This window comes from Papaver somniferum, unplaced genomic scaffold (genome assembly GCF_003573695.1).
Source record: "Papaver somniferum cultivar HN1 unplaced genomic scaffold, ASM357369v1 unplaced-scaffold_107, whole genome shotgun sequence".
In the NCBI taxonomy this organism is placed as follows: Eukaryota; Viridiplantae; Streptophyta; class Magnoliopsida; order Ranunculales; family Papaveraceae; genus Papaver; species Papaver somniferum.
In genome coordinates, this window is record NW_020619603.1 from 1,518,452 (window position 1) to 1,537,736 (window position 19,285).

The following is a 19,285-nucleotide window of genomic DNA, read 5'->3' on the forward strand; positions in this document are numbered from 1 at the left end:
TGATGAGGTAAGAGATTTCAATCCAAACACCAAACAAGAAATTGAAATAACCAAGAGCTCAAACCCTAAAAGTGAGTTTTAGATCTAAAATACATGCTTAATCCTGTTTGCTGACGAAGCAGGGGTATCAACCAAATCAAAACACTAATTCCAACCAGAAAACACCATTAATGGAGGTGGATGAAGAAATTTACCCAATGTTGCTGTAGATGCAGATAGAAACACATAGATGAGTCGAATTTGTTGCAAAACAAAGATGATTTGGTCAAATCAGCCTTCAATTCTCGATCTATAGTAGCAGCAGCAGCAGCAGAAGATGATGAACTAATGGTGGCGGTGGTGATTGTTGAAGATGAAATAATGGAGGTTTTGATGAAGAATCACAGGCTAGGATCGAGTACCCTCAGAAATTGATGATCTCTGAGTCTGATAACATAGTAACATTGAGTAATCTCATGTCTACATTGCTGACAGTTTGAATCAAAAATGATTAAGAGAAAGATAATCTGAGTTACATGACAGACTCCGTTTATATACACATCTGAAATCTCTACACTCTTACACCTCACACGTGCGACTCTCACACAACTTGCACAATCTCATTTTACACAAACATAATTCTCACACTACCAACTCTCCTATGCTATTAGTTCCAGTGTTACCAATTAAGAAAGTATTCTCCGATATATTTCAAATCGTGCAAGAGCTCAGGAAATTTATTTTAAATAATATGGACAAATATTTGCTTCTGTCTCTTCAGCTTCTGTTTACCCTGGATCAGATTTCGGTCCAACCAACCTGCCTGTGTAATGAATAAAAAAATACAGACAGATGTACCAAAATAGACCAGAAAATTTAAGCCGAGTGCCCCTTATACTGAAACTTTGAAAGAATAATGCAGTACTTAAATAATAAAGAGTCTCAAATTCAGATTGTGGATTAACTAATGTTTTCTTAGCAAAAAAGGATTAACTAATGTTGGACTTAGACGTTCCAATTAAATACAACAATTTCCTAAAGAATGTCTACTACAAGACACACTACTTAGAGTAGAGCATCAGTTGCATGGCATGAAGTACATTTACATTGGCATCGATCAAGACTCTTTTTCTCTTCAAGAATATCAACATTCCCGAAAGTTCTTACCTATTCCATTTCATTAAAGTCTTGGTTTTCTAATACCAAAACCAAATTAAGTCCGTATATAAAATGGATGGGAAATCCTACAACCATATCCATTCAAGATTAAGTAACACTCTAAGAAAATCATCGTGAAAATCATTTGTTTATTCATCAAGATATTAAGGTTGAATACAAGATAATATAAAGACTTTTCTTGCTCTCCAAATAAACTTTCTCTCTCTTAATTTTTTGTCTAAAGCTCATCCTAAAGATCCCTCATTACACAGTTTCTTTCCCTTTATATAGGGTGATACATAGTGGATGACAGCTAATAGATCCCCTATTTTCGGAATCACTGTGCGTTACAATCGCTCATGTACATTCGCTCAACCTCGCACACTTTACACTTTCGCACAGATTATCACACTTTACTCGTGACTATTCTGACATCATAGAATACGTCATCCTATTTTTACTATATGCGATGATCTTCGCTTACATTGGATGACCTTTACTTCGCATAGATATGGAATATGCGATATTTCACTCCTACATTTTGCCTCTTCTCATGTCGTTCTCTCTATAAAGTGAGCGATATGAGAAATCTCCATCCAATAATATCGCACATGCACAACTTTTCATATTCTGGTTTGCCGACACATTTCCAGAATTTGAGATTTCCTAACTTACGCGTGTCTTTTTATCCACTCGTTATCTGACACGTCCTTATAACCGCTTATTTCTATCCATTCATTCTTCGCGTTAATGAGATAAAATCTCGGAAAACGAGGGTAAATTTTTCTTATATATCTTTTTTCATCTTCTTCTTTCTTCTTTTTACCTTCTTTTCTTTTCCTCCTCTTCTGCACTTTAACTGTGATTTCATTGATCTGATTAAGACATTTTTTTTTGTCTTTTTTACCTATGTATCCGTCATTCCCATTCTTATAATGGCTCCAGCTGGTAAAAAGATGGAAACAGAATTCACCAAATTGAAGAAAGAATTTGACGCAAGAGGTTATTCACTTTCTCTTCCTTCCCATTCTGATTATTCATCCAAACTCAATCCTGAGTTAGTAAATTCCGAACAGTGGTCTAATCAAAAGATCATCATTTCATTAGGACAACTCTTGAATAATCTTCCTATCCCATTGTATAATCCAGAAATTCCCTTATTCTATGAAATTTTATCCGATAATCGATTCGCAAGAGGTGTATTTCAGTTGAGCGGAGATGCTATTAGAATAGCTTTGGCATACTATCGTCTTGCAGCAGGATTAGGAACCTCTTATTCCTATGAAGTGCGAAATGTATCATACCGGGATAAAGCCATCAACCCTGCAGAGTACACTCTTGATAATTTCTTAAAACACTACTATGTTGCGATCATGAAAAACGAATCGACTAAATGGGCCATTCGCTTAAGAAGGAAAGATGGTAGTTCTGAAGACCAGAAAATTATGCGAGATGTTGACTGGAACGACAAATCTAATAGTACTGCTCGCAGGTCTAATGATTCATGGTGGCTTAATTGTCCTGTAATTTTAGAAGGTCCTTATGTGTCTGGCAAAGCTGCTGATGGTTCTGATCTTCCCCTTCCTAAGAAACTTTCTGCTTATCAACCTTGGAAATTTGTGCTGTCCGAGAATGAGAATAAGAAGATGGTATGACATCTTCGCATAAATATTATTAATTTCTCATAACCTTATTTTCTCTATTTCTTATTTTCCTACTCCTCTGATTTCAGGTTGCTAAGAAGGCCAAGACATCACATAATATGTCATCTTCGCAGAATAATGAAGTAAGAAACATTCTTTCTCTTAACTTAAACAATATTGTTGCCTTTGTTTCTTATCTTGATTATTCGCGTAGGTTGAAGCTTCTCGTATTAAGAATACGGGGAAAATCAAGAAACAACCCAAGAAACTCGCGTCTAAATCTGGGTCCATATTTTAGAATGTTGCCGATCCCGTAATTATATTTCGTAAATTTCCCTGAATTACTCGCTGCAGTGTTTTACATTATTTAAATAATTAGATAAAGATACTGAATAAAAGAAAGGAAGATAAATGTTGATAATGTACATAGTAACACTTACTTTGAGCTAAATGTATGCTGTTCTTCGCTGAAGTTGATTGAGGTGAATTTGCAATGAATTTATCGAAGGACGTAGCATTGAGGCAGCAATTTTTTCCTATGAAACTAATTTAGTATTTTCATAAATTTATTAATTTATGACGAGGTTTATTAATTTAGTATTTTCATAAATTTTAATTAGGATTAAAAAATAAAGGGGGATTTAATTGTCACCTGTAAAGCTAGATACCGAGTCATAACAATTCAGCCCAGGTATAGATTTGCAAATAGCCCCGAGATAGGCGGACATTTGTGGTCTGTTCATGACACATTAATTAAAAACCATTCACAAATTAAGCTTATCAGAGGCTAACTATAGAAGAAATTAAAGCACGGATATCGTCAAGAATAGTTCTTACTGGCTCATATTGATTTCTGCCATGACCTCGCCTCCAAACTGTTGGGAGAATAATTAAAGAGGATCAGTCCAATATATATACATTACAGTCGTATGTTTTATGATGAACTGAATGAATTTTCTTTAGATGTAGGTACTAATGGTTTAAACTATTGTATACCTCTGTCGGAAAGGTTTAGCAACAGCCCGACTCATTTCGTTGAGCATATAGCTCAAATAAGCAACAGGGCTGAGCAATGCAGCTGCTTTCAGCTTGGTAAGAATTTCGTCAGGAGCTTTAGGCCCCAGAGAGAATGATGCGAGTGCCATAATCGTTCCCTGCCAGAGACAATATATATAATTACTAAAACCGCATCAAATAATTATTATTACGATCAAGATTGATTTTTTTTTATCTTCTAAACAGTACTCACCTGGGAATGTCCAATATAGTTAATCTTTTTCTTGGTTTTTTTGTACACGAAATTAATATAAGCTGGAAGGTCAGAGAGTGCCATATCATCCCATGAAAAATCCCAGTAAAGCTGTACGTCAATATGTAATAACCATCAGATTATTATTGTAATTTTTATCTTCAATTTTAAACAACTAATTAAGAGAGTATACTAGTTTCTGTCTAAGAGAGTTTGTGAAGGTCTAGCAGTACGTACAGGAAAACTTGCATCAAGGTTTTTATGGCGACGACTATATCTCGTTCCTCTGGTATTACCGACCCAAACATCGTAACCATTATCAGCCAGTATGAATCCTAGAGATTGTTTCGGTGAATCCAGAAACCATGATGCTCCGTCCTGCATGCATAAAGGCCATCACCAAATATATATGTATCTATGTTTTGTGAAGAACAGATATCTGCTGCTATCTGAAGGAGCCGTTCGAGAGAATTAGAGGCGAATGCATACCATAAATAACCCGTGCTGCAAGAAGGCTGGTTCCTTGGTCTTTGGATTACCTTTAGCGCTGTTGACCCTCTGAAGGGAAAGAATGTAACCATCCTTGGTTGTCACCTGTATATACATCCTATATTTAGTTAATTACATTATGGGAATTAAGCGTAATTGTGATGCATGTAGTTTAGGATCGAGGATCATACAGTGAATTCTTGGCATTTGTAACCAGCTACTTTATTGACCATAGATTCACACACTCCACCCGCTGTCAATGGTGTTGCCGGAGCCGGAGCCGGAGCCAAAGGTGGAGCAGTATCTGGAGCCGGAGCCGTATCTGGAGCTAGTGCTGGAGCACTAGAAATGCTACCGCCAAATCTGGTACCATAAGCTCCACGAGGTTCATTAAAAATAACATGAAAGACTACTAGGAATGAGAAGCTATATTGGATGAGACCCATTGATTCCTTCTTCTTCTTGTACTACTTCAGGGAATTGTGAACTTCTTTGATTGAATGAAACAAATTCAGAGCTTCTTTAAGAATTCTACACAGATAAATAAAATCTAGAAAGATTCCACAGATCAATGGTTTTTTTTTTGTGGATCTACTTAATAGCTTTAGATTGTTTGCTGTCGCATTACTCAACCAATGGTGTAGAGTTGAAGAATCATTTTTTTTTTAAATTTCTTGGTGTTTAGTTTCATTAAAGGAGACGATATTTATAAGGAGTTGAAAAATGAAGAAATGGTAGGGAGACAAAATCGGTCTTGATTTTGAGTTGAAGTTGAATTGTGCATGGTAGGAGAGAAAATTTTATTTTCAACCACCAAAATTTTGTTGAATCAAGGAGTTTCACCGATTATCTCTCTCTTGATCTACTTATCCATTGTATTAAACCTTTTAAAATTCTTGATTTGTTCCTTGAAGAAAGATTTCGTAAGAAAGTTTTTGGTAAACAGAAAATGAATGAGCGCCTTGGCCTTGCAAAGATAGCATTAAGGTACTTATAGAATATGGACTGACAAAATATCTGAAATAGAAATGTAGTGAAATATGTACGGAAAATGGGTCATTTGTCCAAATATTTTTAAAACATGGTTCAAATGGACGAATAAAAATTTGTATGGGTGAAATGGACAACAAAAAAATAGCAAGGATGAAACTGGATTCATCCTGACTTAAACTTAAAAAATAGCAAGGATGAAACTGGATGCATCCTATGTAAATTAAAAATAAGAAAAAATATTTGAAAATGGGTAGGATGAAACTGTTTACATCCTGGCTATTTTTAAATATTTGTCCATTTAAACAGTATCAAAACCTAAATGTCCTTTTTACCCAAAAATTGTTGATTTTGGTCTTTTTAACCAATTTTGTGAAATATGTAACAACCTTGTCATGTTACAAACATTAACAGAAATGACAGACTCTTAACTTTAAGTTATTGCAGTTAAAATGTTAAACAGATTGTAGTAGTTCTTTCTACTTAGGAAAAAAAAATGAAAAAGAAAAGCTGGTAGTTAGACTTTGGATTGGGTCGTCACACCCTCTAGGGTATGTACCAGCCGGTTGACCCGTCCTTTCTACCGAAGATGCTTTTCTTGTCTTAATTTTTGCAATATCGTGCTCCGGTGCTGTTACTTTGAAGAAATTAGTGTCCTCAAAGAAAACCCAACCCAAGCTCTGGATACATTAGCATTGGATAATAATTTCACAGAACTTCAGTCCTATTGCGCTGGCCTTCGGGTTAGTAGTAGGAATTGACATGGACACTCTGGGGTCCTATTGCTTTGAACTGTGGTAAAAATTAGTGTGCTCAAAATATAGCCCTCAGAACCTGCATTAGTCGGACGAAAGCATCATATGGAAGATTAAATTTAAGTTCGGAAATGCTCACACAACAATGCCGGAATTTATAAACTTCAATACATACAAGCATGGGACGTTAATACTAAAAAATCACACAAGGGTGAAACATTCATACAATGTGATAGATAGAATGGAGTATTAAGAAGAATCTAGCGAGCAATACAGATTCAAATATTCAATTCAATTCAAAATAAATACACTTTACTTCTGTATGGAGAAAACTAAAGGATTAAAATCGGACGTAGCTTGCATATCACTTGGCAAACTGTGTAGGATATGCTTAATTTCACTCTCCCATGGTCTAATAGTATCTACCTCTATTTCTATTCAATTTATGAAAAGATACATAATTTTGGATTATATCTATTGTTCTAACGACGTCTTCAATTACAAAGTAACCTAATACTTTGAGTGGACAATGGACATACTTGTTTTTCCAGTGGGAGTGGGACAAGAACCTGGGATTTTTCAAGTAAAAAAAAAAGAATCTGGGATTTTGGATTGCATGCTGCTTTTGATGTTTGTAAAACTCAAGATTAAATATCTTCTCTTTGCTCATGAAATTTTGTTGTGTAGTTTAAAAAGTTTTGGGAACAATCAAAATAATTTTTTTTAAAAGAGAAACTATTAGGCATTATATTATGAGTTTTGTTATTTTGTGCATGGATTGCATCGGGAAAGTGCAAAAATGATTAAAAAAATAAGAGAGATGGTTTCCACTTGCATCGGAGAGTGTAAATTCACATAGATCTGCACAGGATCCGAAAACCTTTTTAAAAAGAGATGGTTTCCTCTTTTAAAAAGCTTTATTTTGATTGTTTCGAAAACTTTTTTAAATTACACAAGATAACAAGACCCTTATATTATAACACAAAATAATGATCAGTACGTATATAAAAATTTATTATATATGAAAAATCGCACGTCAAAAATAGCTTTTTTCTGTGCGCTGGAAAATAATTTAGCTAGTTATAACAAGAAAATTAAAACAACGATAACAATAAATAACCATTCTATCCATTAAAGAAGAATTGCCTATCAGATGCATCAAAAATCAACAACAACAAAAAACACTTACTGCGAAAGATTCTACATTGAAAGACCAAATCAAATACTTACGTACTGGGAAAGGTTCAAAATGTAGGCGCCGCCACATTGAAAGACCAAATCAAATACTCTCTCTGTGACAATGGATTATTCACGTTCTTTTTCTCTCTCGCTCACCTGCAGAACGTTTAATGGACAAGTAGAAAGATTCTAATTCCTCAAAACTTAATAAAATAGAAAGTTGATGATTAAATTGGATATAAAGGACGGCGGACGGACAAGGAAAGATGAGCGCTTCCAATTAATTCCTTCGTCACTCAGTGGGTGGTTTATAATAAAAATAGGTTTTTCATCAAAAGTCGGCGGGCCACTGATTAAAATAGGTTCTTCCCCCCCTTCCTATTATTACTATTACATAGAATGACAGATAGGCTTATGATGGAGAATCGCTGGAGGGGTTCCAAGGGACAGTGACATGAAAAGCCGCATCAAATACCACGCAACTGGAAATATACTCCGTTTACAGTTCTGCTACATGTTCTATTCCCATAACTCCGCAACATAAACCCAATACCACCTCCACAGCCAAGAGAGACGTTAAAAAAACTGCACGTGCCGAAATTAGTCTACTGCGTATTCCATAATAACTCGTGGCACATTACGGACGTTTTCCACCACTTAAAATACCTGGTGCAAAACTTCATACATGAAGAGGAGCTACATCAATATGTACTATTCCAGAGCAGGTATCTGCAAATGAAAATGCACATTTATGACCTACCATCAAAAAGAGTAGGAGCTATGGTATAAGAAGAATAGTAACCAAGTTGCTTAAATTGATTGGCATAATTAGAAGAAATAACTTTTTTTGAGAAATTTTCAATAAATTTAACATCTTAGTTATAAGAACTATCTCTTCACCAAGAAGCACATTGTGAATCTCTCAACTAGTAACAACCATCTCTTCAATAAATTCATTTAAGAAAAATCACCACAAGCTCAGAATCAGCTATCACGCATCCGGAAGCAGCTAAGGCATCAGTTAACTTCTTCAACTCAAGAGAGAAGTTCGGATGTTTCAATCTACATTAGTCGAATTTGAAGGAACTGGAGTTCGTGATTGCTCAACAAAGTAAGAACCGCCATAATCTAGTACTACCATACTAAGCTTTTTGGACCTGTTGCCTCACCTAAGTAGCAGCTTTAAAGCTTAGAGCACAGGTTGGCTGCTCTCTCAGTTCAAGTTCAATACTATTGGAATATGGAGCATATACTGGAGTGACCGAGGTGATCGTGCAGTGACCATGTGCGCACGTGAAGAATAAATAAAATATCTAGAAGATATGTGTAATCTTTTAGTTTCCTAGATAAGTATATTCTGATATTAATTAGGAATATATTTTTCATCTTCTCAACTCTATAAATAAGAGTTCAATTGTGTCTGTAAAATCATCTCATAATTTCTGATGATCAATATCAATCACCCTTTTGAGTTTCTCCGTGAACGTAGGACTAGATGACCGAACCACGTAATATCAAAATCTAACATGGTATCAGAGCAGAAATGCTCTCGATCCAATCGCTTCCGCTTTCTATTTTCATTGACACTATTTTTTTATAAGCTAATTTCAATTTTTGTGATTCTATTGATTTTGGCCTTGAGAGTCTTCATCAATTTAAATTCGGTTTTGTTCGCATAGTTTATGTTGTTGTCCTCCAACAAAATTAAAATAAATTTCTTCTCTTTGCATTCTTTCAAGTATCTTCTTTAAGATGTTTATCCAAGATCAACTTTTTTTTACTCCATCTTAGCTCTGATTTTCATGAGCTAATAAATCAGTAGAATTGCAAATCATGCCTTTGCTTTGGCATGTTACCATTCAAGTTTTTCTGAACTCACGTAGTATTATCTCTTCTCATTTTGAGATGTTATCAGCGAACAAATTAAGGTAATGCTATGTTCACTTCAGTTCGAAGTCAACATAGATTTAGTTGACATGATGAATCATTCACAACTATCAGGTTGTTGTTAAGTCTAAAATGTCAATGCTCATCATAAAAAAAATAAAATAAAATATCGAAAAATATGTTATCCTCTCTTTTTTTTTCGAAAATATTTTTATTAAATTCTAAATGATGTTTATCTTTTACCAACAATTTTATCAATATTGGTAACCTCAATTCCTCCATGGGAAACCTGGTAATAATCAGTGAAACAACTTCCCCCATGGTTCTATTCACTCACAAAATCCTACCGTCTCTGGTAATCACTTATCATTTCCGAAAAATATATTCTCTCCTTTGGATTTGATACTACTATTACTAACCAGTTAAATAATTTTTGAAATACCAATTTACCACTGGTTATTTGGAGATATCTTCCGTATTATTGTGAATCATAATTATGCCATTTTTTGGCCATTAATTTTTTGTATCCCAGAAATTGATCCTTTATTTTCGATAACATCTCTTATCGAAATTAATTAATTTTTCTCTTTTCCGAGAATCTTTTCATTTATAGAACATAAGATCATTTCTGATTCTATTTTCCGTAAGTTTTTTCGGCAATCCCTTGGTATAATTACCAATATGGACTTAGAATCAACATGAAGGTTCATATGGTTAGCAATTAAACAAACCATGAGCATCGACCATTCAAGCCAATTCTCAATAAAAAATCTACATATGCTATGCAAAATCTTCCATATATCTAAGAAAATCAATTCAAACATCTTAATTTTGTGTCATATGATTTTCTTTCCAAAACTCATTATTTTCTAAATATTCCCCAATATACAGGGAGATACATTCAATCCCAATTAGTTAATTTATTTATTTTTAACTTTATTTTTCTGGAAAAAAGAAAGGTATTTGTTTTAGTTACTCATGAAAATCATCCATCAAGCGAACTGTGGTGGCCCAAAGATCAAATGCAGCAGTCAATAATCAAAAGTCTCAGCAAAAAGATTCAAGTTCAAGATGTTTTTCAAGAGATTGTTCAAGTTGCACATTAAAATTTTCTCCGTGTCCAACTTGAGGGGGATATTGGAATATGGAGCATATACTGGAGTGACCGAGGTGATCGTGCAGTGACCATGTGCGCACGTGAAGAATAAATAAAATATCTAGAAGATATGTGTAATCTTTTAGTTTCCTAGATAAGTATATTCTGATATTAATTAGGAATATATTTTTCATCTTCTCAACTCTATAAATAAGAGTTCAATTGTATCTGTAAAATCATCTCAGTTCCTACTGATGATCAATAATGGTTTCACCCTACGAGATTTATCTGGATGTAGGTGTTAGTGCCGAACCACGTTAAAATCTCTTTTTCGTTTTATCTTTGATCAATGATCCCTCGATACCCATAATTTATTAAATACTCATAAAATAAAACGACCCACTTTAGTTTGGCGTAGAGTTTGTAACTTAGTTCCCAACCGAGTTACAAGAGTAGAAGAAGTTTGAGAAAACTTCTCCTCAATTTGCTTCCATTAATCAAAACATGTAGAAGCACCTGTAAGATGTGTGGAAATGAGCTAGGTATTTAGTACTTGGAATGAGAACACAGTTCACTTGAGCTTCCCAAATACTGTGTCGTCTAATTGGCAAGCCATCTTCATGTAATCTTTGTTTCTTTTTGTACTTTGTTTTCTCTAGTTTCATCTACCTCTGTTAGAACTATTTGAACATTCCTTCGTATATCTATTTATAAATATTCCTTTTTGATCAAAAAAAATGAGAACATGTAAGGGGGGATCGTGTTTAGTTTTCTTCTGGAGGTGCCGATGATAGAGAACAAGCCGTGAAGGGCTCAACGCAAGAGAAAGGAGGAAGAATTCCATTCCCAACAAACGTGAATTCTCTATATGTTGTCTTGTTATTTATTTCGATGGATTTTAAGATATCCATAGCCGACTTACCCCTTTTCAGTTTTGGTGACATTTTTATGGTGTGTGAGTCGAAGCAGAGTTAAAAAGACGTAGGGTTTCGTTAAACTATCTATATATAGCAATTATAGGAAGAACGGGTAGAAGATATATACTTTAATTAATGGCCCGCCGACTTTTGATGTAAAGAGGATCTTTTACACCACTGAAGTGACAAAGGAAATAATTGGAGGCGCTCATCTTTCCTGGTACTTATCGTCTGTCCGCCGTCCTTTATATCCAATTCTATCATTAACTTTTTGTTAATTAACCTGCTCAGATTTTCTGTTAATTTTATCTTTTTTTTGGCACGATAAAATTAATGCTTTTTTGATTTTTCTGATTTTTGACAAAATTTTTCTTTTGGAAAAAGCAAAGTTCATTCAAAAATGAAGTGCTAAGAAAGCACTTAAAAGATACATCAAATTGGAAGCACTTGAAGGTTGATTTCAGCTGGTGTTCTTAAAAATCTTCTAGTCGTCAATGAAGTCCGCAAACTTAAAATGTTTAAAGGATTTTCTGTTATTTAAGCTGCTCAGATTTTGGGTATAAAATTCTTTCATACTTGTCCATTAATTGTTGTGTTGGTGAGCGAGAGAGAACAACAACGTGAATAATCTCATGCTACCCAAAGAGTTACAGAGAGAGTATTTGATATGGTGTTTCAACGTAGCAGTGTACCCCTTCTCCGGGTAAGCAATTTTCTTTTGTTTTTCGAAGCATCATGTAAGCAATTCTGTTTTTAATTAAAACAGTGGTTACTTATTGTTATTATTTTATTTTTCTTGTTATGGGTAGCAAATGTATTTTCTAGGGTGGTGGAGGAAGGTTGTTTTGGTGTGTAATTCTCAATAAGTTATTCATTTTAAATATTTACTTTCTTTTCTGTGTGCTAAAAAATGCCTAATAATTTCTTTTTTAACAAACTTTCTATTTTAGAAAACTTTGAATAGTTTTTGAACAACGATATTTTATAAGCTAATGAATCATATTATGAGAATTGTTTTGATATTGTCCTGAGTATTTTGGTTTTATTTTTAAGATATTAAATCTTGAGTTTTAAGAAAAAGAATGGAATCCAAATTTCACTTATTTTAATTATCTTTTTAATTAAATCATAATCACTTAGTATGTATAAATAATATTTTCAATCTCCATAGATAATATTTCAATCTCCACGGAATAACTGTATATTGCATACTATATCATCGATAAGTGTGCACACGTGGTACACATATCGGTCGCATCACATAGTCATGTTGCACTAAGTTTGTGTAACTAGAAATTTATGGCAGATACCATTTAAAAGTATTCGGCTGCGTTTAAATTGAGTCATACATAATGATAGACTATCACAATTTAAGTTTAGTAATTCATGAATATTATCTAGTGATTTATTGAAAAACGTGTCGTTGCATCACCTATTTAAAAAACCTATATATATGGAATTAATAAATATATTTATCTTATTATTTGATAGTCAAGAGCCCTATTTATTGCACACACCTTTAAAATGTGTGCTAAAAATAAATGTATCGTCTTGGATGGCCTAAGCCTAATGGTATGTATTTATTAAAACTGATTTCTCTTTTGGTTTAACTTAACTCCAACCTAAAAAATGGAAAACAGCATATACCATATCTAATTCTTACCCAAAATATCATATTACCAACAAACGAAACATAAACTAGTATTAACTTTTCTTTTTTTAGCTCCTAAGATTTGTTTTTCAATCTAGACAAGTAAAACAAATTGATGACCACCACAGAATAAATTCTAAGACATTAAAGTAGACCAATAAGGATCTAATCTCAATTTTGATTTCTTATATTTTTTAGTTAGGGTGTCTGTGGAAATCAATCAAGTAGGCACGGAAGGCATTGCCTAATAGAATGTCAAAGGTATGGATATATGTTAATCATTTTCACTTTTAGTTTTTAAATTAAAATAATTAATTTTTAACTATTGAATGCATATACAATTTTTAACATGTTTTTAAGTTTTGGGGTAGGATCCGTTGACATGAGTCGATTGAATTCTTAGCACCATTGTTTCTACCAAACCCAATCTGTAATGAATTTGAAGCTAATTTTTTGGTCACATGTTCTTCTTATAAGTCTCTACACTCCAACCAGAAATTAGAGAATTACGAGATATGCAAGATCACCATATACCATTTTGAGTATCAACCTTTGGAGATTAACGGTTGAAATTAAAATTTGTGGATGGTGAAGTTTCGCATTTCAGAATACTCTCATTTTTGGTAGGATCGTAGAGTTTTATATGAGGAAAATATCACCAAAATCTATCATGACATGATTAGAATGACATTATCATGACATTTTAGCGCCATTTTTTCTTAGGTTATGATCGAAAGAATACATATTGTGTTGTCTTCTTTAGATACTTCATTAACATTAAAAAGGTAAATAGAAGAACATCAATTTGATAAATACATAACAGTTGACTTAAATCAACCAAGTAGATAGATTTGTTTTGTGCACACTCTTTAAACAAGTATGCACAACATTAGACTTAATAGTCCCTGTTTTGATTCATTTTTTTAGTGGGTTATGCTTAGAAAATGAAAATGATATTTGTAAATTAATAATTTTCTCGATAATGCATTTTTATACAACATGTAAAAGTTTACTTTTTTTGATGCGGTATGCTTTCGATTTTTGTGACTATATACTTATAATATGTGATGTCAATAGGACGGAAGGCAAATAAATATTTCGTAATTATGTCTTATTTTAGTAATTGAATACAAATAGTGGATACCATAGACTCTTATTACCGTCCCTCGTACTTAATTAGTTATTTTATTGTTACGTTATTATTCTTTCGAAGTTAGAATTCCGTATCTTGTTGCTTATTCGATTAAGATTACTAGTTTCATATGAGTTCGGCTTGTATTTTCCGTTATCTTCTAATCAGACAGTTCGCACTTACAAAAATTATGGGTATTTATGTGAATTGAATATTTGATTCTATATTGCTTGCTAGACTCTCCAGAATTACTCGATGCTAATATGCTATCCATCACATTGTATGAAGTTCGTTCATGTTGTGTGAGCATTTCGGATTTGCATTTAATCTTCCATGTGATGGTTTTATCTAATTATTGCAGATTCTTGGGGCTAGTCGCCTATTCAAGTGTCATATCTAAGGGTCACACCAGTATACGTAAGCGGCAGCTTCAATTAATCGCTTCAAAAGGACAGACCGGACGACGTTACCAAAAATCCAACTACGAGTTGTTTTTCCTTCGTTAGGAGAAACATTAAATTGCAACTACATGTTTTTTTATTGCAACAATTGAATGTTAAGAGTCTGTCTTTTCTGTATAACAGGATTGATGTCTGTTACATGACTTGTCTGTTACATCTTTTACGTATATTTGTGTTTCAGATAATTTGTGAGTCCGTGTTTTCTGTTTATCAGAAACTTTCTTAAGAAATCTTTTATCAAGGAACAAATTAAGACTATTAAAAGGTTTAATAGAATGGGTTAGTAGATGAAAGAAAACATCGGTGAAACTCCTTGATTTTCAACAAAATTTTTGTGGTAGAAATTAAAATTTCACTCCTACAATGCACAATTCAACTTCAATCCAGATCAAGACCGATTTCTTCTCCCTACCATTCCTCCATTTTTTAACTCCTTATAAATACCGTCTCACTTAATGAAACTAAACACCAAGAAATAAACAAAAACAGAATAAAATGGTTCTTTACACCATTGAATAATTCAACAGCAAATAATCTAAAGATTTTCATTAGCTCCACACCAAAAAACCATCGATCTGAAAATTCTTTCTTGATTTTAATTTATCTCTGTAGAATTCTTAAAGAAGAGGTGAAATTTTTCTACCCAATCAAAGAAATTGAAAATTCCGTAAGTAGTACCAGAAGAAGAAATCAATGGGTCTCATCCAACGTTGCTTCTTATTCCTAGTAGTCTTTCATGTTGTTTTTAATGAGCCTCGTGGAGCTTATGGTACCAGATTTGGCGGTACCATTTCTGCTCCAACACTGGCTCCAGATACGGCTCCGGCTCCAGATACGGCTCCCGCTCCAGATATGACTCCAGCTTCCGCTCCGGCTCCGGAAACACCATTGACAGCGGGTGGAGTGTGTGAAACTATGGTCACAAAAGCTGGTTACAAATGCCAGGAATTCAAAGTATGATGTTCGATTCTAAACCACATGCATCACAGTTACGCTTAATTTCCGTAATAATGAAATTAACTAAATATAGGATGTATATACAGGTGACAACCAAGGATGGTTATATTCTATCCCTTCAGAGGGTCAACAGCGCTAAAGGTAATCCAAAGACCAAAGAACCAGCCTTCTTGCAGCACGGGTTATTTATGGTATGCATTCTCCTCTAATTCTCTCGAATGGCGCTTTCAGATAGCAGCAGATATCTGTTCTTCACAAAACATAAACACATGCAGATGCTGTTATTCATATATATACATGGGATATACAAATATATTTGATGATGATGGCCTTAATGCATGCAGGACGGAGCGTCATGGTTTCTGGATTCGCCGAAAGAATCTCTAGGATTCATACTAGCTGATAATAATTACGATGTTTGGGTCGGTAATACCAGAGGAACGAGATACAGTCGTGGTCATACTAGACTGAATACACTTTTACCTGTACGTACTGCTACACGCCTTCACAAACTCTCTTAGAAAAAAAGTATTATATTCTCTTAGGTGGTTATTTATTTGATATATATATGTATATATTGACGTACAGCAATACTGGGACTATTCATGGGATGATATGGCACTATCTGATCTTCCAGCTTATATTAATTTCGTGTACAAACAAACCAAGAAGAAGATTAACTATATTGGACATTCCCAGGTGAGTAATGTTCAGAAGATTAAAAAAAAATCAAGCTTCATCGTAATAATAATAATTTTGATGCGGTTTTAGTAATTATATATTTTGTCACTGGCAGGGAACAATTATGGCACTCGCATCATTCTCTCTGGGGCCTAAAGCTCCTGACGAAATTCTTACTAAGCTGAAAGCAGCTGCACTGCTCAGCCCCGTTGCTTATTTGAGCCATATGCTCAACGAAATGAGTCGGATTGTTGCTAAAACCATTGCGCAAGAGGTAGACAATAGTTTAAACCATTTAGTTCCTATTTCTAAAGAAAATGCATTCATTCCATCTTAAAACATACGACTGTAATGTATATTGGACTGATCCTCTTTAATTATTCTCTCCACAGTTTCAAGGAGCCTATGCCATGGCCGAAGTCAATATGAAGGAGTAAGAATTATTTTTTGACAATATCTGTAGTTTAATTTATTTTATAGTTAGCTTCTGATAAGCTTGATTTGTGGTGGTTTTTTATTAATGTGTTATGAACAGCGAACGTATGTCGGCCTATCTCGGGGCTATTTGCAAATCTATACAGGGGTTGAATTGTTTTGACTCGGTATCGAGTTTTACAGGTACGGACCAGTTAATCCCCCTTTATAATTCAACAACAATTTCTCGTCCTGATTAATTTTTGGAAAATACTAAATTAGTAACCTACTAACTTTGGTGACACTAATTCATAGGAAAAAATTGCTGCCTCAATGCCACGTCTTTTGATAAATTCATTGCAAATTCACCTCAATCGACTTCAGCGAAGAACAGCATGCATTTAGCTCAAAGTAAGTGTTTTACTACGTACATTATCAACATTGATCTTCGTTTCTTTGATTTAGTTCATTACATATATCTTTATCTAATTTATTTGAATAATATAAAACACTGCAGCGAGTAATTCAGGAAAATTTACGAAATATGATTACGGACTCCTCAACATGGTAAAGTATGGACAACTAACGCCACCGCCATATCCCTTAACTAACATTCCCAAGAACCTTCCAATATTCATCAGTTACGGAGTCAATGATGCACTAGCCGACCCGCAGGACGTCGAACATTTACTGAGTGATATGAAACATCCTAAAAATAAACTTGAAGTTCAAAAGATTGCTAATTATGGTCATCTTGATTTCATCATCGCTACGAATGCTAATCGTATCGTTTTCAAGCCTATGATCGCCTTTCTCAAGCGTCAAAAATGATTCAGCAATTTGTCCGCTTGCTTGGTATGTAAGTTCATTCATTGTTATGTCAGTCACGGGCTAGAAATTATCCAGTTGGCTTTGCTTGGAGTCTGATTTTCCGTTGTTGAGATCAGAGAGTTCGAATAATTTTCCGGACCTGGGTGGGTGGTGCTGTAAGCAGCTCGATCTTCTGCGGGTGTTGTAGGAATAACATATGTTGTGTTGTTGATTGTTGTTCCATATCTAATTATCAATGAAATCAACTTATTTTTCCTTTTCTATGTGTCGCTTATTTTTTTTTCCTTTTTTTCTTATTATTATGGGCTTCTTGGCAAACAAAGCCAACGGCAAAGAAACAAAAAAAAAGAAACGAAACGAAATCCAACTTTAACAGGACAAAAGAAATATAAGAATAAGCCATACAGACTACTCCAAGAAGAAATATGAATCCTTGTTTTTCTTTGTTCGGAGAACTATTAAGATGCTTTTTAATTACAACAACTTAAACTTTAAGTCTGTCCTTCCTGTATATAACAGAATTGATGTTTGTAACATGACTTGTCTGTTACGTTTATGTTTCAGATAATTTATGAGTCCGTATTCTATAAATAGCTTTTGCAAGGTCAAGGCGCTAATTCATTTTATGTTCATCAATAACTTTCTTACGAAATTTTACATCAAGGAACAAGTTTAGACTATTTAAAGGTTTAATACAATGGATCAGTAGATGAGAGAAAACATCGGTGAAACTCCTTGATTTTCAACAAAATTTTGGTGGTTGAAAATATAATTTCCACTACTACCATTCCTCCATTTTTTAACTCCTTATATATACCGTCTCATTTAATGAAACAAAACACCAAAAAAAAAATGGTTCTTCAACTCTGCACCATTGAGCAGTGCGACAGCAAACAATCTAAAGATTTTGATACCTCCACACCAAAAAAACTTAGATCTGAGAAAATTTTCTAGATTTTAATTTATCTGTGTAAAATTCTTAAAGAAGCGGTGAATTTTTTCACCCAATCAAAGAAGTTGAGATTTCCCTCCATTAGTACCAGAAGAAGAAGAAAACAATGGGTCTCATCCAATATTGGTTCTTATTCCTAGTAGTCTTTCATGTTATTTTTAACGAGCCTCGTGGAGCTTATGGTGCAAGAATTGGCGGTAGCATTTCTGATGCTCCAGCACTGGCTCCAGATGCAGGACGTCGAACATTTACTGAGTGATATGGATCATCCTAAAAATAAACTTGAAGTTCAAAAGATTGAGAATTATGGTCATCTTGATTTCATCATCGCTACTAATGCTAACCCTATCGTTTTCAAGCCTATGATCGCCTTCCTCAAGCGTCAAAAATAATTCAGCAATTTGTCTGCTTGCTTGCTATGTAAGTTCATTCAAATTGGCTTGGCTTGGAGTCTGTTTTTCCATCGTCGAGATCAGAGAGTCGAATAATTTTCCAAACCTGGTATTGGGAAATATGTGTATATTTATTAGGAGATATGTGTATATTGTATATATGGTTAGGAAATATATTATTTAGAAAAGATTTTTTTTTTTGTGTAAATTGGGTTTTCGGATTTCTTCCTTTTTATCTAGAGAGAACCGGATTTGTATCCTAAAGCTTTTTGATAATACAAAGTCTTCATCTTCTCTACCTTGTTGTTTCATGGTATTTAAGCGAGAAAAGATTAGCACCATGACTGTTGTAGCTAATGTAACGATCACAACCATTAATTCAGGTGGAGGATCTCTATCGTCACAAGATGTATTCTTACTGATATTCAATGAGAAACCATTATACAAATGCTTAAAACTTGGAATAGTGATT

General features: G+C 34.0%; 2 protein-coding genes across 3 annotated transcripts; one reads left to right on the forward strand and one right to left on the reverse strand.

Annotated features, from left to right (window-relative positions):
* Positions 1-1,266: 1,266 nt before the first annotated feature.
* On the reverse strand, positions 1,267-5,683 carry LOC113327835 (triacylglycerol lipase 2-like). Of its 2 annotated transcripts, none has more exons than XM_026574957.1 (9): positions 4,710-5,683; positions 4,519-4,623; positions 4,267-4,407; positions 4,030-4,140; positions 3,777-3,934; positions 3,618-3,655; positions 3,433-3,515; positions 3,221-3,316; positions 1,267-3,128 (listed from the first exon to the last, which is right to left on the reverse strand). In XM_026574957.1, the coding sequence occupies exons 1-6, from the start codon at positions 4,962-4,964 to the stop codon at positions 3,622-3,624; spliced, it is 804 nt and encodes a 267-aa protein (XP_026430742.1). In that variant the 5' UTR covers positions 4,965-5,683; the 3' UTR covers positions 1,267-3,128; positions 3,221-3,316; positions 3,433-3,515; positions 3,618-3,621. The 2 variants fall into 2 exon arrangements, with proteins under 2 accessions (XP_026430742.1, XP_026430741.1); XM_026574956.1 differs by having other exon boundaries at positions 3,221-3,324.
* Positions 5,684-15,041: 9,358 nt separating this feature from the next.
* On the forward strand, positions 15,042-17,732 carry LOC113327768 (triacylglycerol lipase 2-like). The gene is made up of 9 exons (XM_026574901.1): positions 15,042-15,540; positions 15,630-15,734; positions 15,888-16,028; positions 16,132-16,242; positions 16,340-16,498; positions 16,617-16,657; positions 16,760-16,842; positions 16,954-17,049; positions 17,156-17,732. The coding sequence occupies exons 1-9, from the start codon at positions 15,280-15,282 to the stop codon at positions 17,467-17,469; spliced, it is 1,311 nt and encodes a 436-aa protein (XP_026430686.1). The 5' UTR covers positions 15,042-15,279; the 3' UTR covers positions 17,470-17,732.
* The last annotated feature ends 1,553 nt before the right edge of the window (positions 17,733-19,285 follow it).